Here is a 23,512-nt window from a genome sequence, read left to right as displayed (position 1 = left end):
ATTAGCAGGGCGCGTTTTCTTTTTGAGTTAATATTGCTGAACGCACACAGTTCATTAAATTCGATAAAACGAGCTTTGCCGAACCTGGACACTCTTGCAGCACTTTGACACGTTTCAATTATTGAATTACTGATAATACAGAGACCATTATTAAACCGAAGAATATTTGATTGACTAATTATAATTATTAAATTACGAGTTATACGCAGGTATTATTGTATCAAAGAATATTTAATTGTTAATTATAGTTATTAAATTACTAATAACAGACGTTATTAACGCAGACATTATTAAATGAGTCTAACGAATCGTTCAGGGAAATTCGACGTGGCTGTGGGGAAATCGGTTAGGTGGACAGGTTGCGTTTGTGCTAACAAGTCGAGTCTCGTCGCCGTGCATTCCAAGGCGTGGATTCCGGAGCGGTTTTCTTTTAGTAGAGAGGGAACGAGAGAAAAAGAGAGAAAGAGAGAAGTGGAGCGCTTACGGTACTGATTTTCCAGCGTACATTTAATGTCGCTTGACTCTCTTTTCTTTTTATCCTCTGCCAGTTTTCGTTTGCGCAACAAGTGAAGGTCTGACATACGGGGCGGAATATGCAAAGCGTAAACCGAAAATCGTCGGTAACGCTATACAGAATTTAATTTCGTCTGGCCGCGATCCGCGATACTAATCGACCGCGATGTTTTCATGCATACATAAATATATATTCTAATATATATTCTAATTGCATCTTTTTCGAAGGACAGCGAGGTTAAAAAATCCAACGAAAGGGGAGTCATATATTCGCATGTAAATCTAATCGGCAATTGCAATTATAGAGGTAGAGAAAAAAAAGAAATATGAAAGAAAGAAAAGATGAGGAATAATAGTACTTTTTTAAATATAAAATCACGAGATATTCTTTTATTATTCTTTCCGTCTTTGAGTTTGGAGCTCGACAACTTGACATATACAAAATTTCCTCTCTCGTTTAACGCAGTTTGTCAGATTTGCACGTAAAAAAAATAGATGAATGTACTTACGAGACACGAAATACGGTTTATGTATTATGCCTGGGAAGAACACGACCGAAAACGAGATCTCGTCGCATCCAGGGTACGGGGATTGCTTCTGTCACGACGACGTATTACGTAAAAAGCGCAAAGCGCCCATTTAACGGCCGGTGAAAATAACAGCCATGGTGCCGCGCCGTGGAAAATAGGGTAAGGCATCCGATCGGCGGCGGCCCGCTCAAGTCGCATCGCGATAAATTTGCATCGCATTGTGAATCGCGCATTTCAATTCGAGCGAAGACCGGAGGAGCGCCGCGCCGCCGGCCGATTCGCCGTTTAACAAATCGCGACTCGCGAAAATGTCAGCGACTCGAGACTCGAGTAGGTCGTTTGCCCTTGTAACACGCCGGATACTTTCGACTTTGGTGAGAACGCTGTGTATCAACCGGTTCGTGTAAAAGGATCTCGCTCGCGCTCTCCGCGTTCGGGCCGCGCGCATGTTTCCCTGATTATTATGGCGTTATAACTTTCAGAACGCAGCCGCGCGCTCGTCTCTCGGAATATTTCTTTCTTTCGTGCCCCCGATTTTGAGGAATCTTTTCTTTCTTTTCCCCGAGCCGCTAATCGCGCGTACCGCCCCTGGGGACCGTCCGGTCCGTGCAATTTACGCACTTCCGAATCGTTTCCTTTAAGGTGTGTACTTATCGGCTCGAAAGTTATCGGCTATTAAGATTTACGAGCCTCGAATTGGGACCACTTTTGCTGTTAAGTCGTTTCGCCGTTTCCAATCGACGGTATATTCGCCCTATCTTTAAAGCAAATTATTGATGCCCCCCTTGGAGTAACTTGAAATTATCGAGTATTCAGTTTGGATTCGATTCTAACCGCGCGGATGGGGATATGAAAGATTTAATAATTCGACAAGTTTCTTGTTAGACCTTTCGACACATTACGGCCTCTTCAACAAATTTTGCGAGCTCGCTAATAAAGGTTCGAATGTTTCCCAGGTTCTCCTGTGGCAGTATTCGTTTTTTTCTCAGGTTGCGGCTGTGCTTTAAAAAATAAGTCTCTGAAAAAAATCACGAAAATCTTTTCAACTCGTAGATTTAACACGCCTCGCGTCGACGAATCTCGTCAAGATGATACAAAACTGTAAAGTCGATCGCGGTACTCTCAATATCGCGAGAACGGTAACTCGAGCACGCGAGCGTGGATTCTCCGGGAGCGGAGCGGAGCGGAGAGAAAGAAGACGCGCACGCGGTGAAAGTGCATAGAGACGAGGAGGCGGCAGAAGCTGTGGGAGAAAGGAATAATTACGGTTTATGACACGCCGAGTGTCGTAACGGGAAGGATTCCTGGCGGCCGTAACGCTTCTTACGCGTCCTTCGTTATCCCGTTTAGTTCCGCACCGTTGTAAATCGTCGCAGCGCTTAGGCCAGAGGCTGAGCCTTAAAGCACTCGTCGCGCGTTTAATTTTTATGAAAGAAAGACGGTCCCTGCCCTGCGAAAGGAAGAAAGATACGCAGCTTTGGTCTGCGAGTACCGCAGTGTCATTATCTCTTTGTGCGTAGAGGTCCTTTTAGCGGAAATGTCAAGGGACGCCATAAATTTCGTTTATAACACTTTTCCTATTTTTCGTACCGCATACGGTCGCGAATCTTTTGTTAAAGTTTTAACACAATGTCCGTGCGAGATTGAGAAATGCTGGAAAATATTTTGTCATTTTCTCTTCCTTTGTAAAAGCCGCTTATTCTTGATTTCCAGCTACGTCTAAAATTCTAAATTGGATATTTCCATTAAAGAAAAATCAATTCGTCACGGAATCTATTATGAAACGTGCTAATAAATTTCGTTTTTTTGTGGTTCAAAGATTTCATTGTTCAAAAATCCAATTTTCGAAATCGATGCCAAATGATGTTGGCATCTTGTGTTACATATTTATAGAACAGTTGTTTCATGAAAATTCGGAAAGCGGAGTCTTGGGGAAAACCGAGCGGGATTTTGTATTTGAGATACTTGGAACTTTAATATTGATAGAGTCGACTATATATATATACATCACCCCAGTTAGCAGCTCTTAACTGGCAAACTCGATTGTTAATCACGTCGGTTTACACCGAGATTATCGTACCGCTTCTTGTTTACGCGCTTTTTTTTATCGCGAGCGTTAAGATAAACAAGTAGCCTCGCACTTGGCGCTTTATCGGGATTTGCAAGAACGGCGACGGTTAAATTCTATTAACGCCTGCTTACCGGGGAATAATGTAATTCGTGCGAATAGAATTAGTAGGGATTATTTCGCGTTAATCCTAGAATGCGAAGATTTCTTTGAGACCCTGTAGTATTCGTTTTCTTTCACGGTATTACCAAAATCTTCGATTAAATCTTTTTCATATATGTCTCTACTTTAATTATCACGAATTTTTATTACGAGATCATGCAGGGTTAAGAATGTAAACGAAGGTGGACGAATTAATCATCTCATTTTCTTGAAGATAACCGATTTTTTAAAAACTTTTCGTGACTTGTTCTAATTTTGTCATCGATAATAATTCACCCTTAAATGCGCAATTTTTCGTGGCATTTATTTTTAAAATGCCGAATTTTAAAATAAATGATGATTTTCTGGGCTTTTCCATTCAGAAAATAAAGAAGGCCCAGAGAAGGCCCTTTAGGTGTGCAAAGTCGCGCGTTTTCAGTTCGAACTTCATAAGGGACACGGAGCATCGAAAAGTCACTTTGCATATATGCAGAGCTGCGCACTTAGGGTTAAAGAACAAGACGCGTTCTGCTCTATATATTTATCGTCTTGCTTTAAGCTGGAGATGAGCCAACAAGAGCTAGACCGCAGATGTCGGTGCATAAATATTAATGCCAATATGATTGCTTTTGTAATAATCGCCAAATGTTTTGATTCGCTTTGAATCCTTCTCAATGGCAAACTAAATGAAAGTAACATCAACGGAATGTCCACACTTCATATGTCCGTTGATTATTATCGAAGCAATTGTATGTACATATATCGTCATAATCAATTATGCATCAGTATCTACGATCAATATTTGCTATTTGATTGGCTCTTTTTTATTAAAGATGTTTTATATCGAAGAGTGCCTTTTCATTGTTTCTATCCTTCTCATTAAAAATTCTTATACTAAGAGTTCATTATAACATCACTAATAGTTTATCTTAATGTTATCTTTTGCATCAGTTCGTTATAACATCGCCAATAGCTTAGCTTAATGTTATCTCTTGTCTCATTAACAAAACAAAATATCGTTGTTAATGGTAATGTTGTCGCTTATGTTTTATCGTAATTTATTTTAATAGCGTTTACGCAAAAGAGTGAGTCATTCGAATGAGTTATGCAGCAAGTACACGCAGCATATAAAGTGATTTTGATAATGGAGATAGTGAGAAAGTATATACAAAAATTTCGGATAATTTTATTGGGCAACTTTGGACTTTTTTTTTAAATTATTATTAATTAATTATAATTAATTAGAGCCTTGGTATAATATTTTCGTCTCAAAATGATCACACAGGTGACAGAAATTTGTCTCATTAACGGATGTCCAGTCTGGAACACCCTGCATATCTATCTTATATAATATATAAATATATTATATATTTTATATATGTATTATTTTATTATATATGAAACATCTAAAAAATACACATCTATTTCAGCAGATCGAGAGAACAAAACGAGAGAGAAAGGTCTTAAATAAACGCGATAAAAATTTGGAGCTTGGATATCGAAGATCTTTCAAAGTGGGCATCAATAATTGCGTGAAATTACGCTACGAAATAATTATACGGTCTAAATATCATGAATAACTTCTTAAAGTAATGCAAATGGAGGTCTTGAAAGTTTAACGGGTTTCGCGCCCGGCTCGGCTCGGCTCGGCGAGCCGCCATATTGGAACAGTCCAACGCGGCCAATCGGACAGTCGGACGCGCGGTCAGGTGACTTGAGACTTCCCGCGCGCGACGAGCTCTCCGCGGTTCGCGAAACGCGATACCGGACGCGCGCGCGTTCCTTTCCTCGGTTCTCGCGACAGTTTATAAATAAGTTTGCAATAAACTTCGCCGGAGCCCGACGCCGTCGCGGCTGCACCGCGTAGCGCCTCCGTCGCGCGTGCAGATCGTCGGCTTCGAAGAGGCTCGCTCGCTCGCGACGAGAGGAACGCATCGAGGAACGTATCGAGGGATGATCGTCGTAATGGCGTCTCGTGACGACGCGTCTCGAGGGGCGATCGAAGGTAGGTGCACGGGGTAGCGAGCGAGACCGTGCTCCGGAAAACGGAGCATCCTGTAGTTTGCGAGGACATTCCACGGTTAGAAGGATGAATATCATGTTCGAGTAATAATTGCACTGTAACGAGGTTCTCTGGTAATCTCTGCGGATTTCTATACGTGTCTTCTTACGACTTTGCGAACTGTATAGAGAGACCTGCGATTTCGTATTAGAATTGTTACATATTACTTGCTGAACGAGCTTATACGTGCACTTTGAGTTCTCAAAAGCGTTGAGGCCCCAAAATGTATCTTGAACCTTACGACATACGCATAGCTAGTTCTCTGTAGCAACGGTATCTGGATAGTTCCAATATGGCGTCGGGTGAAGCCGGGCGGTTTGAAATTGAGGGAGGGATTATTTCACGAGAGATCGATTCACTCTATATATCGATTGACAAAACATACAGCGATATCTTGTTGTTCTATGGCTGCGTTCGCTTTGGGCGCTTTCGTCCTGAAAGCGTCAGTCTATCTTTATTGCATGCTCATTACATGTTGAAAAAAGATGGAGTGATGCTTTCGGCACGAAAGCACCCCAAGCGAACGCAGCCTATATAAAATAGGATTAGAGGGAAGGCAAAGAAAGTTGAAAAAAAAATCCGATCGGAACGAGGGCAATTAAGACCAATTCCCGTAAGCTGCCTCTTAATTAGTTGCGCGTTTGGCGTAAAGAGAGGATTGCAAAACATTCCTGGCTTCCGCTTTTACGCTCAACTCTCTTCGGTTTCAATTCGAACGCGCGGATACGTTCCGAGCGGCGTGAAACACGTAAATTAGGCTCAATTGCCAGCGGACCGAAACCGAAGGACCGTGTGAATGGTTATAAAAAAAAAATCGTTCCGCCGAACAGGCCTTTACTTTCGCGCGACGCGCGCCTCCGCGGGAATATTCCGTTTGTTTACGTCAACGGCAGCCTTCGCGCGCGGATTGCAAGCAAGCAAGCGAGCGAGCGAGCGAGCGAGCGAGCGACCGAGAGAACAGTCGAGTGACAGAAGGGGAGAGAGAGAGAGAGAGAGAGAGAAAGAGACGGGAGATCGACTCGAGCGACTGTCGGCTGCATTCGGCGCACTTTCACTCGGACGATACGAGCGAGGCGCGAGCGCGAGCGCGAGCGCGAGCGCGATTTCGGCGGCGTTGAATCGCAACAGATTTCGCGCGGAAGATCGACAATCGCGGGCTCGACAGGCGGTTCGCGCGTTGTCGCCGGTGGTAATCGGCGGTACGAAGCCGGAGGGAGAGTCTCGACCGCGTCTCGAAATGTAGAAAACGCGCGAGCGAGCGTCGCGCGAATCGTGGAAAGATCCGTCGCGCGTCGCGTCTTCTGCTACTGGGTGGGGGGGGGGGGGGGGGGGATTGACAGACGGCCATGTTTGGTAGCGGCGGCCGCACGCACGTGTCGAAGCGGCCAGTCGCGGCCAGATGGTGCACGTGCGCGCACGTGCGTAGACCGAGAGAGAGAGAAAGAGGGAGAGAGGAAAGTTCTGAGAACCGTCGAATTCTGTCCGCAGGTGTAGGCGAGACCGGCAAGGACGAGTGGGGCTGAAGGTATTCCGGGGCGAGTCGACGAGGCGACGCCGCCGTCGCGACGCCACATCTGGTGATCGCGAGGCGACGGGAAGAGCGAGCGAGCGAAAGAGAGAGAGAGAGAGAGAGAGAAAGCGAGCGAAGTTGGAGAGGAAGGAGACCCCGCGCGCGCCGCGTTCGCGCACGCGTGCTGGCGCAGTCGATCAGTCAACCGGTGGCGAACGTCACCCGCTTCTTGGAATTTCTCCGGCGGAGCCCCGCGATCGAATTCCATCCGAGTGTCGAATCGTGTACACGCGCGGATAGTGTCCTTCGCGGCGGCGAGTTTGTTTGTTTGTTGTTACCGCGACGCGCGGTATACGCCGTCCGTGTTGAAAGTGCCGCGCGCGGACTCGCCGTGACGATCGTCGCGCGCCGCCGATCAGTCCACTTCCGGCGTTTACGTTCGGCGCCGAGGGAAATTGGAACGAGCCTCACCGGGGTCTTTAAACGGACGTTACATATGCGCGCGACTGGATTTCTCGCGGAAGGGACGGAGACGCGAAGTTCGTCGGCGATAATCGCGGAGAAACGACACGCTAGTTTTCCAGAGTGTTAATTGTTGAATTGTTGACAGAAAGAGACTGAAAGAGGAAGGCAGCAGAGGCGGGGACTTACGAAAGAAGGTACGTGCATCGATACCAGAAGAAGATAAACCTCGAGGTTACTACAACGAAGAGGTCAATGAGAAAAGAAAGCAGAGTACGATACGAGGAAGAAGAGTGAGAAAAGAGATAAGATACCGACCCAAAGGAAGAAGAGTGACTATTCCTCGTATTCCTCGAGACTTTCCGCGTGTTTTTCCGTTCGGCACGGGATTTGATTTTTCCGCGGATTTGTCGGTGAGTCGCGATCGCACGCGATCATTCTTGTCTCGCCAAACGTCGTCGTCGTCGTGGCGCCTGTTGCTGTCATTGTCGCTGGGACGATGTGTCGCGCGTGTAACAATCGCCAAGGTAAAACGTCGTCCCGACTACCGGTAGTAGATCATCGGCGGTGAATGGAGAGCTAACGCGGCGTGGATCAGATCGCACGTACAATTAATGCAAAGTGATGCAGTGCCGTAGTGTCAGTGACCAGTGCCACGTGCCCGTTGTTTGGATTACTTGAAGATGCCTTCGAACGGCGGTGGATATTATGACGACAGGAATCCTCTGCTCAAGGGCACCTTATCGAGGTGAGTACAGGCCTCGTTTCCTCGATCGGCTCGAGATCGATCGTAACGCTTTAAACTCGGCAAGCTCGGTACTCTGCCATTTTTAAATAGAAAGTTGCCAGGAGTCATTATCGCTAGAAACGATAACGGAGATTTTTTTGGATGGAGATTACGTTACACGTCTAAGCAGAGGATGAACTTCTAATTGATACCTTTAAAAATTAAAATTTTACAATATAATGAAGTTTATATGAGATAAATTTTGGAATAGATGACAAATTTTATTTGACCATAAACAATTGTGAAAATGGTAGACGGTGATATCCGTAATACGCAATAATGAATGGTTAAATTATTAAAAATAAAACTGTTATTATTATAATATGTATGAATCTGAGTTTCATTATTAATTCTCATAATTAATCTTCACAATCTGATTTCTCTAATAGCCGAATGATAATGGAAAATCATGGTAGTACCATTGCCGTGTTTAAAATGTTAATTTGTAAAATCCACTACCAGCTGCTTAATTTTATGGTCATTGATACGTACATCCTCCTTCGATATCTTGTTTTCGCGCATTTTCGAAGCGGAAGAGCGCGAGATACATTTGATTATTTTCTATTTAAAATGTGCATAAGGAGAGAAGCAGCACTGAGAAAGAGAGAGGGAGAGAGTCGCTTCTTGCGATCGCAGAGTGAAAAGCACGTTCCCGCAATAGATGTGCAGGTTTGAGAGTTAACAAACTAACGGTCAGCATTCTCTCAGTGCACGTTCACACACGGTGCGCTATCTAATACAGCACCCTTATTTACACGGTATATACAGCGTCTATGTCCCCGGTAAAATTTAGAATTTAGACAGAGGATAAAGAGCCCACGCTAGCAGCTATAAACGAGAACGCGGCGCAAAGTGTCAATATCATTTGCATACGCCTGTTGAAATTTTCAATATTTTCCCAATATTTGAAAATATCCATATCTCCTTTTATCACAATATACCACACCGCTATGATCGCGCAGTAATAGCGGTAAATCGGTGACCAACCTTTGCTTATCGACTTTTCAATTATCGTCAATAACAACTATCATCGACAGACTGAAATACACGGCATGCAAGCTGTAGCTCGGGGCTTTATATTTACAAGAAGCTGCGAGTCAAAAGTGCTTTCTTTAATATTTAACATTTATTCTCTAATATTTAATATTTAATATTTAATATTTAATATTTATTCTTCATTCTTTAATAGTTATGCTTATCTGATATTATTCGAAAGATAAAACGTCTCGTCGACATCGCAGATAGCGCCGGAAAGCCACACGATGAATTTAAATCCGTTACTCGCTACGGCAGTTTGCAGGCCGCATTTAGATCGCGTTCAGCATTTACGTCCGGTTTCGTCCAACATTTTCGGCGCACGGTTCTTAAAAACACGACGACGGCCTCGATCGGCGCGATGCACGACATCGCGTTATGTCGGTGCATTCGCAACCGTTGTCCTTGGCGCGGCCCTGTTAAATGCAAAATAGCGAACGAAGGGCAGTTCGTGTCGATATCCGACTTGTGTCTGGTTTACGCACGTATCTCTGCCGCACGTGTGCGACTTGTGTGCGCAGCCTCGATGCACCACGGTCGAGCACGCATGCATGCGGCCTTTAATTTATCTCTGAAATGTCGAAAATCGATTCGTACAGGAAAGTGGAGTAAATGAGGTAATCAGTTTAATAATGATCAATTATTATTAACAGATAGCGAGACTATAATTAAGACGAATAGCAAAACAAAAGGTTAAACGTTCATAATCATCAAGATAAATAAAAAATAAATAAAAAATAAATAAAAAATGATTAAAAAATTAAAAGGGGTAATGCTTAATAATATAAATAGTACATTAAATTAAGTGTAGGATACAAACAAAAGATTTATCTTATCTATAGATATATTATAATATTATTTATGAAAGACATCAATTTTTCTTTTTTTTTTTCATTCCTATTTGATCGCAATTCTTTGTCGATATGGATACTCGCGTGGTATAAGTCTAATGCTCCGTGTAAGTAATGCAAAATGTGTATCGTGACTCGTCACTCAATGAATCGTCTCGTAAAGCGCGTGATGATTGCGGTATCGCCGAGTGTCGGGTTCATATACATATATGTACGCACATTTCGCATGTCGGCTCCGTTGTTAACGACGAGATACTCGCAATACGATGTGCGCGCAGTATCAGCCGGCATGGCACTTGGAACAATACTCACGTAAGCGTCGTCACGGCTGTCCTCGAATTTCACAAAATAACACGGAGGCTTTACGCGGTGACTTATATTCAATGTAAACGTAATTAACGACCGCGCAGCTGGTGGAATAATAATTTTGCTGTTTGCACGCCTCCCTGCTGGAAATATTCGCGCCCGGAATATCGCCATGGCGGACTCGATTACCGCCATAGGTACCATATGCTCCTCGTTGATCCTAGACACACAGTTGAGTCTATCCACGTGTAATCGATTTCAAATTAATTAAGAGAACATCGCGAACGAAGGTTTTTTTCACCGTTAAAGAACATTCTGTATGTGTTTAAGTTAATACCAATTTTATAATGGTTTTCTGTTTAATATTAATAGAATTTAATAATCGCATTAAATTATCATCAATTGATTGTATTATTAGTGAGAGCTGCTATCAAATGCCTCCGCTATTAATTTAAATAATTTAATCTGAATTAATAATGGCATTTACTATTAAATATGTAGATTTCACGAAATCGATATACGTATAAAGATTTCTGGCCGGCGAGTTTTTTTTTTAACTTTCTCGATGTTAGATAAGTTAGTGAGATACCGATAATTCCACGACTCCGTTGAATCCTCAAATCGTCGCGGTGGAACGGAGAGAAAGTTGGCTCGAACGAATCCGGCCGATGACAATAATAACTCAATAATGAGACAAGTTCGAGCGAGTTCTATTCCCGATTCCGCCGAAAGAACCGTTTCGAGTGACGCGCCTGTCAATAGGAATCGCAGGCGTGGAATTCCTTTCACCATCGCGCGATTATCGTTTCGCTTCGAAGGAGGTTCCTTTGAGACGACTCTCGCTTAGATACGACGTGGATCGATTTTTCGCGGCACAATTAACCCGTTAAATATCAATCGAAATCGAATTATTAATTACGTTGATTGGTAATTATCATGGTCTCCTGCAACATATGCGCGATGCATAGAAAGTTTGATATACATTCTATATCCTTTCTTTGCATTATTTTAAATTTAAATAATTATTATTCACGTATTTCTAATCTAATTTAATTATCGATTATTTTATTTTTATATAGGTTTCATTATGATGTCTGATAGAGATGCATTTGGTAAACAAGACCATTGAAAATTGAAAAGTAACCTTCTTTCTACCAGAAAATTTAATTGGATGTTCTGTGCTCTTCGTAACATTTTGAAATATTAATTAAATATCTTGGTGCAATAGTATTGTCCGGAAGCAAAGTTCTATTAAAACTTATTTAAGATTAGCTGAAGAGCAAGGCTCTTATGCACAAGTATTTTTAAATAAACATTAAATTGGCAAAATCCAGTAATCATCAATATATTAATTTATTAGATATAATTAAAATTTATGAGAGCAATATAATTGTAATTAATACAAGATATTTCCGTTACTATTATACAACATTTTAACAAAAGCGATCTCTTCATATTAACAAGTTGATTACGATAGCAAATTGTTTTTATTATTATGTGTAAGTTATTTAAATTTGTGTATCACAGAGAAACTTTTCTGTTTTCTGTTCTTTTAATATATTCAAAAATAAATTCTCTTAAGTAATTACTTTTTTTATCTTTTAAAAATTTAAATTATGGACATCTAATAGTGAACCTTGAATTACAAACAACAAAGATAACCGAAAAAGATTGTTCATGTCTAACAATTTTTTTTCAATGTACGCTGATAACGATAATTTAATCCATGAATAAATTAGTAGTAACCCATGTAGTAGCCGCAACGAAAATAATTGATTTTTTAAGCAGAATTTACTTGAGATATTATTTCTATATTCATATTAAAAATGCTCGATTTTTCATTGATTGAAAACATCGTAAATACAAATTTTATGTCCGCTTAATAATAAAGAATTAATTATAAGCGATTGTTTGTAATTTAATTCTTAGTGTTAGTCACTTACAATTAAGCACTTATGAATTCTGTATTTGTTAGTTTTACTCGAAGAAAAATCGAACATTTTTTACACAGACATGGAAATAGTATCTAAAATTAATTTCACTTAGCAATCTATTATTTTTGTCGTGTCTGTGGCTTCATTTATATTGTAGTACATCAATATTATATTATAGTAATACAATACATCAATATTTGAAGTTCGTGAAACGTTATTTATAAACACTTGACAGCTTTCCGACAAATTATATTTTAATCGGCGAAAAATTTAAAGCGCAATGCAAAATATTTGACTCTAATTTAAGCACCGTTAGAGAAATATTTATCTCCCCTAAATATCGTATAATGAGACAGCCAATTTATAATATCCATATATTCTCTATCTCTTTAATTTCTATTTTAAATACATAAATGGAGCTAAATATTTGCTTTTCGATAAATAACCATCACCGACTCGATATGTTTATGAGTTATGACTTATAATAATTGGAGATAATTAATCTGCGCTAATAATCTTTGATCTGTTATCATAGAAATAATCACGTTTGGTATCGTCTGATATTTATCGCAATCGCGACGTTTAAAAGAATAATAACGTTTGACTTAATTGACATTTAGACAGAATCATTTAATATAAGATGTATTGCTGCGAAATGAAGTTTCTTTTTTTAAAGCGCAAAAATTAGGAAAAATAAGTGATACATAATAAATCAAGTTACGTAAATATTTTTGCGATTAAAATAAATTATATTCCTCAAACGAATACTAGATTTGACGATATTCTTTAAGTGGAATTAATTAATTAAATATAAACTTTTATTACGAAAAAGAATTAAATAATTTGCGTGCAATCGTTGAAAAATCTGCTGGTAATAATACTTATTATACAAGATATGCATTACACTCATACAGATACACACGTATATTCATATACATACGAATCAAATTGTGCCAGTGTGCCCGTCGCATCGAGATTCACGTAACGATTTCTCCATTAGTCTTCGAAATCCAACTCTCGAGCGGAATTAATCATCTTGGCGACGAGTCTTCGCAATACGAAGCGTAACGTCCGCGATAATGACTACATTCCGAGGAGAACCGAGTATATTCGACGTGTATAAACGTGTATTTCCCGTCACTACACATAAAATATTTCGTGGCGGCCGTGTTTGGCTGGTACGAGACTCTCGGCACGGAGTTAAAGCCCATTGTTTACGTTACGCGGTTGCCTTGATGTTTTTGCGCGACTCGCGGCTCGCCGGGCGAGCAGGTGGTGGGGGGCGAGCCGCGTGACGACGCATTATCCCTCGAGACGTTAGAGCGACAAGGTGCGAGAGAGCGCGTTGCGATATACATCTCAAACGCGATCGCGTTCCCTATGCGAAAAGTCGACGATGATCGGAACGCGCGGCCGCCCGACTCTTCCGCGTTCGACGACTCGTAAACGTTATCGGGACGGTCGTTCGTCGAGACGAATGTATCTCACGCAATTGATCTACTCGAGGCATAATAGCACGCCTATCGTATTGAAACTCCGGAAAACGTGCGAGTCGTCGGATCGAGAAATCCTCAAGTAACGAAAAGATGTGATACGCCGATCGTTGACGGAATTTACGCGTTCGAAATGTATCGCGTGTGCGATATTGAATCTCGATTAAAATTTGTCGAATGGTCTCTTTGTCTTGTGTGCTCGTCAACTCGACTTTATGAATCGCGTTGCGTGATATCCAAGGTCCTGCGCCGAGTGATTTTTCAGTCATTTGTTCCGCTTGAGACTCGAGATTCGTCTAATTCACGAGACGACGCGACGTCGCGGATGTCGAGCGATCGTACTCGCGTGTGATCCTATTTCTTTCGTCGTAAGATAATAAGATGTGCTGCGTCACGTGCGACTAACGTCGGGAGTGCCGCGCAAAGCGCCGAGTGATCTGATCTAATTAGCGCACGCACAATCGTAATTAATTCGTGTTTTCGCGAGTGTTGTGGGAGTGCAATGAAGACATCTGAGAGGAGGAGCTGGCCTGGGAGGCGTCGGGCGGCGGCGGCGGCGGCGGCGGAGCAACGATAAGGTAATTATTTGTTTTTTATTTTTTACTTGGATTATTGATATAAATTAGATTTTTCTATTTATCGAATTTCACAAAAGTTTATATTAAGAGATTTTTTTTCGAAAATCATAGAATTATTTTACGCGTACGGTAATTTTTTATCGCCGATGTTAACTTTTTGGACGCTTCTATAATTTGCATATATCCTTTATTTTTCAGTTCAACGCAGTTACTACTGCAACACTCCGCTGCTTCGCGTTGGATCGGTGAGTGCTAAATTTTTTATTTGGAGTAATGGATCTGTGGAAGTTAATTAATTTAAGATGTATTCAAATATATGTATATATTTATTTATACAATCAGATAGATATAATATTTCACAGATTTTTTGTTGCGAAATGGATAGGCTAGGACGGATTAATATTAATATTCAATTCTGGAATGTGCGTAATTATCTATCGCGATTTGTGATCTCTACAAGGATGCGCATGTTTATATTTATTAACATGTTTAATGTTCTGTAATGATAGACACTAATTGTAAAATTAGTTTGATTAGAATAAGTATGAATATAAATACGATACGAAATATTCAACTTACAAACTCGACAAAAAAAGTAATGAATAATGGAGTAGCGATTTTATTCGCAAAGAAAAATTGTTTCTAAATCTGATAAAAATGTTACATCTTATACTTTTTGCCAAGCATTCTATAAACTATTCTAAACAGGTGAAATTTTAGTGAAATACGATTGAAAGCACTATGAAGATGTGATAATTAATAATATTATTTTCTAATATCAAACGTATATAATAATTGATTAAAATTTTTTAGTTTATTATCTAGAAAAATAATAAAATAGAATGATGGAAGAGAGGAACTAAAGTATATCACGAATAAAATACGAATATTTTTAGAATATAAAACTTCTTCATGGTGTTCATATCTCATAGGACGATATACTATTTTTCAGGGAGTCAGAAGAAAATAATTACGTTTTGCGTCTATTTAATAAATAGAAATATGTGAAATAAAAATATATGAAACAAAATTAAATATCTATGAAATACGATACAGGAAACGCGTGTTTTTGAGTATGTTATTTTCTCCTCCCAAATATCGCTTTAATAGACTTCAAAGTCTGCGTTTGGTCTCTCTGTACTTTGGTCCAGGATTGAATATTATACAAACTGTTGCAGAAAATTAATACTCTTGTCAGATAGTATTTTCAGTATACATTTTACAAACATATATGAAAGAACAAGCGTGTTTCAATTAATTTCTTTAATAAAAGGATGTGCTAACAGAGTTATTGTATCTATCTTCACAATTTTATTCTAATCTTACATAGCCTATCCATTCATATTTATTAATAATAATTTGACTTGACTATCGTTCTCACATTTGTTCGAAGCAGAGATAAATTATATGAAACGTGAGAAATGTTCGCAGAACGCAGAACGGACTGATTTTTCGCGTACGGTATCGTGTCTTTTTCTACGCTCAGTCCCGTAATGACGGTCGATGAAATTAAATCCTCGGCTGCGCGGAGTGCATTCTCTCACTCGGCTAACGAGCTTTCGCGTTTGTTCAATTTCATGCGTGCGGAATATGTCGAGCGTATACGCGCGGCGGTAGGTACCTACATACATACGTAGATAGAGAACGCGAGACCAACGAAGGGGGAAAAGAGCGCGCTGGCGCCGCCCTTCTGTTCTCATTATCGTGCACGGCGATAGGGCGCCAAGAGGCCGCGGGGACCCTTTGCGGCACTTTCTCTATTTAATGCCCCCTTCGGACCCTCGCAGGCCGTATATACATTAATATCGATTCGCACATTCGCGGCAAATTGCAAGGATATAAGGTAATTGAACGAAATTAAGGGGTGGATAATCGAACGTCCAAGTTTTCAGGAAATTACGCGTGATTCCCCTCCGCGGCCCTCGAGTCTCTCGACGCACACTCGCGTAAATCGCACGGTTTATTCGTCGCCGCGTACAAAGTTGCGCTTTTTTTTTTTCATTCGGCGAAATTAAGAGGCGTATAATTTGAATGAGCTTTTTATGCGGCCTCTCGAGACGCGCGCGAGAGTCTCAGCATATTATACCCGCGAAGAAACCAAGTCTGCTTTCTCAGCTGCTCTTTCTATACAGCCATTTTTTTTGCTCTAAACTGCACGCCGCATTTACTGTATGCAAACATAAGCGCGACGTTGCGGTCGTCTCTTTTAGGATTTTATATATGCGTAATGTATTAATGCTGAACATAATTAAAACACGGGGATATTACAAATTCTTGCTTTTAAACTTTCCCTTGGTTCTGAAACTAAAAATATATGAGGTATTTCATCTTCGAAAAATTATGTATACGAGACACAATGCGCATTATCTCTTATAGAATTCCATAAATAGATATAACATTTTTATAAATTCATTTTGTGAAACAGTTACGTTATTTTCCACTTTGCGCGTTTAATACCAGGCGCGAGTCAAGCGTGAAACGTGGAAAGAGGGGAAAACGGAGAGAAAAGACGGGTGGGAGGAGACGACGACGGCGCCGTGTTTCTTTTCTCATTATCGTAGCCGCAGGGTTCCGACACTCTGAAACGCCGTTAGTACGTTGACCTATTTTCCGCCCTCTAATCTTTCTCGTATCTCCGCCATCGTCGATTGTGTGACAGTTTTAACTGAATATCAGAGAATTATTTCGTATCATAAAAAGAACTTTCTCGTTTTGAGCAGGAGACATCCTGTAATCGGATATTTATCAATGGACATTCACCATCTTTGTTTGATTTGTTTCAAAGAGTTTCGATGTTATAATAGTAATTACAAAATTAATTATATTTATTTCGGAACAATTGAGAGTTGCTCAGAACATCGTGAAAAGCCGAAGCTTTTTATTTCAGAAGCGATTAAAAGATGATTTAATAAATAACAGTGTAATTTTGCGATAGTCTGTCGCGACGCAGTAATTTCTGCTCGGAGCTAAAATATCACCCGCGATATATCCTGCGTGCGGAACGCGACTTTATAAGTTATTGCACAAGAATGCGCTTTGATTTCTCTTTTTTATTATCGCGTGATGTCAGGACGCGTTCTCGAGACGTTTTCGCCCGCTATCGGGTCGGTGGTGGAGGAGAGCCGCCGAGCGGCAAAAGTGATCGAGTTGGCTCCGACACGAACGCAAACGGGCGACACGAGAAAAAGAGATTTTTCCTCCTGACTTGGGTCAGGTTAGGAGTTAGTCGAATAAGGGGCGGGCTTATCGAGCGCACGCATCGTCACGCTTCGGGCATAGCTTCGAAAACTTCGACCCCCGAGCCCGAGCGGCTACGCTCAGATTAAAGTTATTTTCCCTCCATACGTGACAATTATACGAGATACCGTCTTATAACTTTACGCGTCTTCGCGTCCAATTTGGAACGATATTCTTTAAAACGATGTTCCGCCTTGAAGCAGCTACGAGCAACTACGAGTTCTTTAAGTGCTTCGCGAAGTTTCTCCGAAAATTTGTTTCTCCCAAATTTGATCTCTTTCTTCTTTTTTAATTGTTTTAATTAATTAAGGAGATGCGTTGTGTGCACAAGCATTTATTTATGGTCCTTTTATGAATCTCTTTACTACTCGGAAGTGTTTTTTTTTTTCTATACTATTCTAACGTTGTTCTTATCTTTTTTGTCGCGACGCGAGTTAATCATGGCAATCTGCGTTAAAAATTCCTAGCCGAATACGCAACTTCGACTGATAAGTACATACGAATCGGGGGGAAAAAAAGGAAAAAGAACTCGTATGCATAATCTTATCTGGGGTTCGCGGTAACACATACAGCGATATATACGTGCGCGTTGATTCGTTGTAAATTGCTTCGAGAAAATATATTCGGTTTGTTAGCGTGTCGGTTGTAGGAGCGAGGTAATTGGAGCGACCGAGAATTCTTTTAAATACGTTAATTATTTTCCAAGCTGCTCGAGTGGTTAATTAAATTTCTGGCTACAATCAGATGCGAATAAAAAAAATTATTTGATTCTCCGACGGTGAAACTAAACTGAAAGTGTAGTCTGATAACAAAATCGGTCTCCTTGACCCGCAGAATTTTTCCGAGCGATAATCAGCATTCCTGTATAAATTAAAAGGAGTATTCCTCTATAATATACCGTATAAAACGAGTGCAATTTTTACCTGTTATATCTGTTACTTCTATCAGTTTTAACAATTGTTTGATGGTTTTTAAGCAAAAACCTTACTCAAAGAATGCTTAATTGACAAGACATTCTTGTCTATGTTAGGAAAGATATTAGAATTTTTATAATATGTAAATTAAAAGTGGAAAGTGCGCGTCGATCGAAATTGAGTATTGATTTTTATGCGGAAGGAAACTCGTAATTCTTGCTCCAGGTTATAAAAATCGCTATTTAATTTCAATCGGCTTTCAATTTCGGTTTTATATAATTTCTACGCAACGCTAAACACGGAAGGAAATAACGTCGTCTAGTCGTACCTCATCGAATTGACAATGATTGAATAAAGCGAGGCACTCGTGCGCCATCGATAATTCGTAGTCGAAGAGAAAGGCCGTGTAGGCGCTTTCGCCAGTTACTCACCGGTTCCTTCGACTCCGTTGCAAAGTGCGCCGAAACAACGAGACCGTGCAGTAATCCTCTTCGAGAAATGAAACGGCGGCCAGTCGAGGCCGTCGAACTCGTGCAGACGATCGTGCGACCTTGAGCTCGTGATAATCGTTCGTTGATAAAAGCGACAGAACGCGATCGCGATAATCATATCGTCGAATTTTTAAAGAAGCTTTAACGTCTTTTCTCGAAATTTGCATATATTGATTACTGACCGCTTCGATCGAATAAAAGCGAAGAAAATCCTCTTGTTAAAAAGTTAGAGGAAACTTTTATTTATTTTAGAATAAATAAAAGCATACAAAACATAATATATAACTATATAGCATCTTTTCTACTTAATTATGTAATACATGTTTTGCATGTTGATTAAGCTGCTCTTATCACGATATATTTGTCTTATATTGAAGTATTTTTACGAGTATTTTTATTTAAACAACATTTTTCAGATAGACATCAGTAATCTTTTTCAACAGCGACGATATCATATAATTATATATGTCTAATACATATAATTATATAGATTATGTATAATTATATATATTGTGTGAAAAATAGTGTAAAAAATTGCTCCATTTTTGAGTAACGCAATATAACATTCATTTTCCGATAACGTGGTTTCTAGACTTTGCAAATCAATTCTTACCTTGTTTTTCATTATTCTGAACGAGCGATGATTACTCGTCACAATCCTGTAACTTGACATTTCCTAGAACCTATTAATACGGTGTATGACTCTACGAGGGCTGATTTAGGGCGACAGCTTCGAGAATATCTCGCAAAATTGTGCGCAATACTGTACGGTGGAGAATATATAATTCGCAAACAGCGCGCGCGAGTGCACGCCCTGTCTCGGACAATGTCGCAACTTGGACGTTTGTAACTAAGCATTAACCGCATAACAAATAAGTCCAACGTATTGATTACGGACGCGTTATTTTCCTCGGCGTTTCCCTCGAGTTACGCGAATACCCCGGCGAAAATTGTTGCAAACGATCGTCCTTTACCGTAGCAATGAGACTGTAACTGACATGAGACTTTCTGTCAGACTGCTATTAACCGCACGCGATTGATTTCTTCATATGTACGCGCTGTATTAATTATGCAGATGGCACAGCTGATTGATTGGTCTTCCTCCGGAGTAAGTCTTTGAAAATGTCTTTGCCTGCGGCAACGCCGCGAGTATTGACAATTAATCGTACAATTTTTATCTGCTTAAACACGAGTCTCGCTATATTTAGAATTCTGTACAATATCCCGGAGCTATTGATTTCTTCTCGATTTCTCTCATTTGTGGATTTTTAGATTAACACAGATTTCTTCCTGACGAAAATTGGAATGTAACGTAATTCGCGCAATGCAAATATGCACGATAAAAATCCACAATGCCGTAATGTACCGTGCGTTGCGAGACAGAACGCTTGCCAAAGATTAAACGAAGATTACAGTATTTGGTCGAAAGTCATTAAAGCTTTCTCAATGCGCGTTTAAAGAAACGCATTTGTTTACGCTTGCAGTTCGCGATAACTTTGTGGATAGCTACCATATTATGCGATTATTGGATTTACTCGGCTTTCACAAAGACCGACTTTACTTTTATTCTCGATCGATTGCATCAGACTCTGAAATTTTAGTAGAGCTTATTGTGTGTGCTTTACTTTCAACTAAAAAAGAACTTACAAGATGTAAGTCCATTTTACTTTGCTCAGCTGAGTTTAACGGCAATCGGATGCTCGAACCGTGGCCCTGGCATTCGTTCGCGTTTCAATGAATCTTATGTGACGAAGATTTGGCGACGCGAATTCCAAAATTCGTTTCGGTGCTCATTTCTGTAATCGGGGCTACCTGCTCGCGCGACGTAATATGTAGAAGGCATCGCTTTACTTGGACATTCTAACGGTCGTTAAGTTTGTGCCACGAGAAGCTGCCGTGCAAATCCAACACTTTCACCGGCGGATTTCTAACGTGGACTCGGCCGTCTTCGGTTGCGTTCACAACTGACGAGGCAACCCTCCGATAATGCACCACGCAATACGATTTTTCAAGTACGCGTTTTGCGTGTGATATATTTTTTTCATTAGCGAGTAGCATAGTGCACAAGTAATTAGTAAAACGGGATCGCGTGTATTTTTTTAATACGGGTAACCTAACTTACTTTCTTAATCGCCAGTAGTACGTTAACCGACTTAAAATTGCAACTTTGCAAGTGACAACAAGTTTCTTAAACGCATTTTTAAACAAGTGCCGATTGTCGATAGAAAATTCAATTTGCGTACAATTTCCGGTACCCATATATTTTTCTATTTACAGCTGGATGTTTTGCTAGTGAAATTGTAACTGCATGATGCAACAGGTAGAAAAAATAGCAGGGAAGATCGGGATGAATGATTTGTTGCGTGACTTTGTAATTTTCGCCAAGTGATAATTTTGTTTTCTTTTATTCTAGAAATAAATTTTCAACTCAAGAAATAACTTGATGAAGTTGTTTCCTGGAAAATATCTTGATAATCTCTGTGCAGATTGATATCTGATATGCTAAATTCTTGAATTAAAAGACTGAAAACAACTTGAAGATTTATCCCAGAAGTACAAAAGTAAATAAAATTATTTTATAAGAATTATAAGATTGTATGACAAATTACTCATTTTAATCTATTAGTATCTTTTGTGCACTGCAGTTTCTCCTTGTATATCGAGCACAGCTGTAACTTACAAAAAAACTTTCGAAATTATATTAATATAATTATAATTTCGAAAGTTTTACTTGGGAGGGAAAAAGAGGAAGCTAATAGAAACCAAATAAGACCATTTATTTCGAATGATAGTTCTTTATGTCAATCATTTATTATTTATTATTTTATAATCGTATAAGGAAAATATATTTTTGAGATCGTCGAATGGCTATTTTATAAAAAAATTGTTGACTTAGGCAAAAATATTGAGAATGCTAAAAAAAGTTGTTTCCACAGTCATTATTTTCTATGAGACTAAGATACATCGTACTTAAATATAGACACTGATAACAAATGACACGTGTTTCGCATATGTAATAAATTGTGTTTAAAACCAGAAATAATATTTATTCTCGCTTTGCTGCGCCAGTGATAAATAAGTTGTTGACTAAATACCACGGTTTTATATCATCTTTCTGAATTATTCTATAAAAAAGTGACAGATATCTATTATCACACGGTTGATCGCACGGTAGGTAGGCGACAAAGTTTCATAGCTACGAAATAACAGCGCGCGTTTACTCATAATATATTTTTAACGTAGGTACATACAGAGTGCCTTTTGGATTTTCTCGCATTTCCTTACCATTTAATTCGTGCACGAATCCTCGAATAAACTCGAAGCGGATTGGTCGTCGGCGAAAACTAGCGGTATATCTCTGTCACCCTGTATATCCGCGGTAACAGTTTAGCTGTTTACTCGAAAGCGGGTATTTATTCATAACGTAAGACCGTTTGACAGTCGCTTCGCTGACCTGCGTTCACTAGTAAATGTAAACCAGCTGATATTATCGCGCCGCTGTCAACCGCGTGCGATCGCGTCTATTCACATAGGTACGTTTTCGCGGATTATATTGCATCACGCTCGCAATAAAGCTCGCACATAATATCCGGCGTTGATAATCACTGTCGATAAACATATCCAATGAGACCATTAATAGTCGAGAAAATCCACTTCGTTATTTAATTCTGATTTATCGCGTACGCATGAAATTACACGGATTACCGTTTTATTTATTTGTCAGTTAATGATTGATGCAACAAGGCAAACCGTTATACATTTTACATTTAATTATCTATTTGCTATATTTCGTATTTACATAATGTATATTGCTCAATATAATAATAATTATTTAACGCAACCAATTGAAATATGTTTGGCGAATTTCTTGTTTCGGGTTTCGGGCCAGCCTCGATCGATTCGCTTTAACGCGAATATTTCGTGACTTAACGAGAATTAACGAAGGACGATCGCGTTCCGGCGTCGACGGTGGTGAAAGTTACGATCGCCTCCTCGTTCGCGTGTAGATACATACGTGGCCTCGTTCGTCGCTCTCTTACAGGCGCGGTGTGAACGTCCCCTAACACGAGACAGTAGCATGGCAGTGCAGAGCAGGGACCGTGTCCGAGGGACGTACGATAGATGGCAAAGTGAGAGAAGGGAAGAGGGTGAAGATACCGGCTAGCCTTACCTCGATAAACGGTTTATACTTACGTCTCACAGGACACCTGAACTCGTGACAATATATCGTCTTGTGTTCTCAAAGCGAAATGAGCGTCTAACGAACTTACACAATAATTTTTTATTTATAAAGATTCCATTTTTTTTCTTTTATATGACCAATTAATTTTACCTAGCGATGCTAGATTAAATCTTGATAATTAAATCACTCGTGAAATATTGAGTCTCCGTTGAAACGGCGCGAAGTGAGACACATATGAAAAACGACTTAAATCAATAAAGAATTGAAGCCACTTCGAATTGATTTATAGCAAGTACTTGTACAAATGGATTTTACATTCGTCAGATTTCACTCGGTGCATTTGATAAGCGCAGATGAGGTAACAGATAAGAGATTCGCAATCCCATCGACTCGCTGATTGCTCGGCGTTGTGATAAA

General features: G+C 40.0%; 1 protein-coding gene across 5 annotated transcripts in view; it reads left to right on the top strand.

Annotated features, from left to right (window-relative positions):
• Window positions 1–23,512, top strand: part of Lilli (AF4/FMR2 family member lilliputian) — a 205,543-nt gene that overhangs the window by 4,457 nt on the left and 177,574 nt on the right. For 2 of the 5 annotated variants that reach the window (XM_071703811.1, XM_071703792.1), the window contains exon 1: window positions 6,690–8,034. In XM_071703811.1, the coding sequence (XP_071559912.1) occupies window positions 7,970–8,034 (65 nt within the window). In that variant the 5' untranslated portion in view covers window positions 6,690–7,969. Of the gene's footprint in view, window positions 1–6,689; window positions 8,035–14,096; window positions 14,271–14,468; window positions 14,516–23,512 lie in introns of those variants that run through there. The other 3 variants (XM_071703839.1, XM_071703782.1, XM_071703822.1) reach the window with 3 other exon arrangements.

This window comes from Temnothorax nylanderi, unplaced genomic scaffold (assembly GCF_030848795.1).
Source record: "Temnothorax nylanderi isolate EJ_2023f unplaced genomic scaffold, tnyl_v1.0 TNYL_tig0003_pilon, whole genome shotgun sequence".
In the NCBI taxonomy this organism is placed as follows: domain Eukaryota; kingdom Metazoa; phylum Arthropoda; class Insecta; order Hymenoptera; family Formicidae; genus Temnothorax; species Temnothorax nylanderi.
Note: the sequence above shows the minus strand (reverse complement) of the source record. Positions and strands in the feature narration are given on the sequence as shown.